Raw genomic sequence first — 5000 nt, 5'->3', positions numbered from 1 at the left:
CTACGTCTGCCTATACCAGGTGCAGGCCGGAAGACGGTACTTTAATTCGACCTACACCGATTCCATCTACATTGCCACTGCAGGTGAGTGAGGTTTGCATGGGGCGGGGGTGATGGGGGTGGGAGAGGGCGGGGTGCCTGGGAAAAGGGGGGGCGCCTCGGGAAGGGGGAGGGTGGGGGGGGGGGTGTGTGCTCAGGGGGCCGCTCCTGGAGGGGATTGGACTGAGAGGAACTGGGCAGGGGGTCGAATGGGATTTAAATGTCTAAAACAGCGATTGACTCGTTAGCCCATCTCTTCTAAGTTTAAAATGAGCATTCACCAAACATCCTTCATCAACTGGGCTACCCTTTTCAAAGAAGGTATATCTCACTGCCCCATCCTGTCCCCCCATGCCGACATTACAGTTAAGAAAACCCACCAACGCCTCTACTTTCTCAGAAGACTTTTTATGTCTTAATCACGTGCCTACCCAGCATCTCTTCCAAGATGTTGCCTGAAGTTTGATTTGATTTTACTTGTTACTGTCACATGTATTGGTATACAGTGAAAAGTATTGTTTCTTGCACGCTTCCAGACAAAGCATACCGTTCATAGAGAAGGAAATGAGAGAGTGCAGAATGTAGTGTTACAGCCATAGCTAGGTTGTAGAGAAAGATCAACTTAATACGAGATACGTCCATTCAAAAGTCTGACAGCAGCAGGGAAGAAGCTGTTCTTGAGTCGGTTGGTACGTGACCTCAGACTTTTGCATCTTTTTCCCGACGGAAGAAAGTGGAAGAGAAAATGTCCGGGGTGTGTGGGGGCCCTCGATTATGCTGGCTGCTTTGCCGAGGCAGCGGGAAGTGTAGACAGAGTCAATGGATGGGAGGCTGGTTTGAGTGATGGATTGGGCTACATTCGCGACCTTTTGTAGTTCCTTGCAGTCTTGAGCAGAGCAGGAGCCAGACCAAGCTCTGATACAACCAGAAAAAATGCTTTCTGTGGGGCATCTGTAAAAGTTGGTGAGAGTCGTAGCTGACATGCCCAAATTTCTTTGTCTTCTGAGAAAGTAGAGGTATTGGTGGACTTTCTTCACTGTACTGTTGGCTTGGAGGGATCAGGACACGGCAGTTAAATCTACCTTCTTTGAAAAGGTTAGTGCAGTTGATGTGGTTTGGTGGTCATCTTCCAGGATTCTATAGACCCTGGAACCGTCCCTGCAAATTGGAGGGTAGCGAATGTCACTCCAATATTCAAAAAGGGAGGTAGAGAAAAAACAGGGAATTATAGACCGGTAAGCCTAACATCGGTGTGGGGAAAATTCTCGAATCCGTTATCAAGGGCTTTATAGCGGAGCATTCAGAAAGCAGTGACAGGGTCAGACAGAGTCAGCATGGATTTATGAAGGGGAAATCATGCTTGACAAATCTGTTGGAATTCTTTGAAGATGTAACTCGTGGAGTTGACAATGGGGAGCCAATCGATGTGGCATATTTGGACTTTCAGAAAGCGTTTGACAAAGTCCCACAGAAGAGATTATCGTGCAAGAGTAAAGCGCATAGGATTGGGGGAAGAGAATTGAGATGGATAGAAAACTGATTGGCAGAGAGGAATTAATGGGTCTTTTTCAAATTGGAAGGCAGTAACTAGTGGGGTGCCACAGGAATCGGAGCTGGGACCCCAGCTATTCACAATATATATTAACGACTGGATGAGGGAACAAAATGTAACATCTCAAAGTTTGCAGATGATTCCAAGTTGTTGGGGGAGGGTGAACTGTGACGAGGATACAGAGATTCTTCAGAATGATCTGGACAGGGTGGGTGAGTGGACTAATCAATGGCAGATGCAGTATAATTTGGATAAATGTGAGGTTATTCACTTTGGAAACAAAAACAAGAAGGCAGATTACTACCTGAAATGCTGTAAATTGGGAGAGGGGAGTGTGCAGCGGGACCTGGGTGTCCTTGTGCACCAGTCGCTGAAGGTAAGCATGCAGGTGCAGCAGGCGGTAAAGAAGGCAAATGGTATGTTAGCCTTCATTGCAAGAGGTTTCGAGTACAGGAGCAGGAATGTGTTGTTGCAATTATACAGGGCCTTGATGAGGCCACACCTAGAGTATTGTGTGCAGTTTGGGTCTCCTTTTCTGAGGAAGGATGTTCTTGCTCTCGAGGGAGTGCAGTGAAGGTTTACCAGGCTGATTCCGGGGATGGCGGGACTGATGTATGAGGAGAGATTGACTCGGTTAGGATTGTTTTCGCTGGAGTTCAGAAGAATGAGGAGGGATCTCAGAGAGACTTATAAAATTCTGACAGGATGAGACAGGGTAGATGCAGGGAGGATGTTCCCGAAGGTGGGGGAGTCCAGAACCAGGGGTCACAGTCTGAGGATTCAGGGTCGACCATTTAGGATGGAGATGAGGAGACATTTCTTCACCCAAAGAGTGGTGAGCCTGTGGAATTCATTGCTACAGGAAATGGTCGATGCCAAAACACTGAATGTATTCAAGAGGCGACTTGGAGCGAATGGGATCAAAGGTTTTGGGGAGAAAGCAGGATTAGGCTATTGAGTTGGGCGATCAGCCATGATTGTAATGAATGGCGGAGCAGGCTCGAAGGGCCGAATGGCCTCCTCCTGCTCCTATCTTCTATGTTTCTATGGAAGGATGGTCCAAAAGGTTCGAGCCCATGGGATCCAAGGCAAATTGGATTCCAAATGGACTCATTGACAGGAGGCTGGGGGTGATGGTGGAGGGCTGCTTTTGAGATCGTAAGCCCATGAGCAGCGCTGTACCACAGGGATCAGTGCTGGGACCCTGGTTATATACATTAACCACCTGGATGTGAATGTCGGGGTGGCACAGTGGTTAGCACTGCTGCCTCACAGCGCCAGGGAGCCGGGTTCGATTCCCGGCTTGGGTCACTGTCTGTGTGGAGTTTGCACATTCTCCCCGTGTCTGCGTGGGTTTCCTCCGGGTGCTCCGGTTTCCTCCCACAGTCCAAAAGATGTGCAGGTTAGGTGGATTGGCCATGCTAAATTGTGTCAGGGGGGCTAGCGAGGGTAAATGCATGGGGTTATGGGGGTAGGGCCTGGGTGGGATTATGGTCGGTGCAGACTCGATGGGCCGAGTGGCCTCCTTCTGCCCTGTAGGATTCTATGACTCATGGGCCAGGTGCTGGGAAATGGGCTGCACGGTAGTACAGTGGTTAGCACTGCTGCTTCACAGCTCCAGGGTCCCGGGTTCGATTCCCGGCTCGGGTCACTGTCTGTGTGGAGTTTGCACATTCTCCTCGTGTCTGCGTGGGTTTCCTCCGGGTGCTCCGGTTTCCTCTCACAGTCCAAAGATGTGCGGGTTAGGTTGATTGGCCAGGTTAAAAATTGCCCCTTAGAGTCCTGGGATGCGTAGGTTAGAGGGATTAGCGGGTAAATATGTGGGGGTAGGGCCTGGGTGGGATTGTGGTCGGTGCGGACTCGATGGGCCGAGTGGCCTCCTTCTGCCCTGTAGGGTTTCTATGATTCGAGAAAGTGTAATTAGTAAGTTTGCAGGTGACAGGAAATTTGGATGTTGTTGATAGTGAGGAGGGCAGTCTGAGGCTGCAGACTGACACTTGTCAGCTGGCCAGTTGGGCAGATCAATGGCAGGTGGAACCTAATCCCGGTAAGTGTGAAGTGATGTACGTTGGGGGGGGGTCTAACAAGTGTCGGGTACACACAATGAGCAGTGGGTCCTGAGGGAGTATTGGGGAACAAAGGGACCTTGGTGTACAAGTCTATAGACCCCTGAAGGTGGCAGCACAGATCCAGATAGAGTGCTGGAGGAGGCACACACAATGCTTGCCTTCATTAGCCGGGGCATCGAATATAAAGTTTATTTATCAGCCACAAGTAGATTTACATTTACTGTGAAAATCCTCCAGTCCCCACACTCTGACGCCTGTTCGACTACACTGAGGGAGAATTTAGCACGGCCAATGCACCCTAACCAGCACGTCTTTCTTTGATTTGATTCATTATTGTCACATGTATTAACATACAGTGAAAAGTTTTGTTTCTTGCGCGCTACACAGACAAAGCATACCGTTCATAGAGAAGGAAAGGAGAGAGTGCAGAATGTAGTGTTACAGTCATAGCTAGGGCGGAGAGAGCTATCAACTTAATGCGAGGTAGGTCCATTCAAACGTTTTTCGGACTGTGGGAGGAAACCGGAGCACCCGGAGGAAACCCACGCAGACACGGGGAGAATGTGCAGACTCCACACAGACAGTGACCCAAGCCGGGAATCGAACCCGGGTCCCTGGAGCTGTGAGGCAGCAGTGCTAACCACTGTGTAAACCACCGTGCCGCCTCATATGGCAATATGGAAGGCGCTACCTCAGAGGGTGGTGGAGGCGGGTACCCACAACCTTTCAGAAGCAGCTGGACAAGCATTTAAATTGCCAGGACATGGTAGGCAATGGGCCAGGTGCTGGGAAATGGGCCGAGTATCGATTGGCGTTTGATGGTCAGCGGACACATGATGGGCCGAAGGGCCTGTTTCTGGGAGGTATTCCTACACCAGGCTTGTCCAATCCATTCGCTCTGGGACCCCGCACCAGCACCTTCCTCTCTCTCTCTCTCTCTCGGGCCGACGGGTAAATGTGGGAGGTGTCCAGGTGGGAACGGCGATGAAGTGAGATTCAGAATAAACATGTGGAGGTTTACAGGATCGAGGGAATTGTGGCTTCGATGGGCAGCGATGCAGCAGCAATGTACTGTGAAAACAACAAAGATAATGCTCCAAAGGTGACAGTGTGTGTGTGGGTGTGGGTGTCTCCGTGCCTGTGTGTGTGTGCATGTGTGTGTGAGTGAGTGTGTGTGTGCGTGTATGTGTGTGTTTGTGTGTGTGAGTGTGTGTGTGTGTGTGTGTGTGAGTGTATGTGTGAGTGTATGTGTGAGTGTATGTGTGAGTGTGTGTGTGTGAGTGTATGTGTGAGTGTGTGTGTGAGTATGTGTGTGAGTGTGTGTGTGAGTGTGTGTGTGAG

The 5000-nt window shown here is 50.1% G+C and overlaps 1 protein-coding gene across 3 annotated transcripts in view; it reads left to right on the top strand.

The window, feature by feature from the left end:
- The window catches only part of LOC144493880 (scavenger receptor cysteine-rich domain-containing protein DMBT1-like), a 65218-nt gene that overhangs the window by 54927 nt on the left and 5291 nt on the right, over nucleotides 1-5000 (top strand). For all 3 annotated transcript variants that reach the window (XM_078213461.1, XM_078213459.1, XM_078213460.1), the window contains one exon: nucleotides 1-83. This exon is cut by the window's left edge and continues 205 nt beyond it. In XM_078213461.1, coding sequence (XP_078069587.1) covers nucleotides 1-83 — 83 coding nt within the window. The remainder of the gene's footprint in view (nucleotides 84-5000) is intronic.

The sequence above is a fragment of the Mustelus asterias genome, chromosome 5 (assembly GCF_964213995.1).
Source record: "Mustelus asterias chromosome 5, sMusAst1.hap1.1, whole genome shotgun sequence".
Classification (NCBI taxonomy): Eukaryota; Metazoa; Chordata; class Chondrichthyes; order Carcharhiniformes; family Triakidae; genus Mustelus; species Mustelus asterias.
The sequence above is the reverse complement of the archived record's forward strand: the minus strand, read 5'-3'. Positions and strand labels throughout refer to the sequence as shown.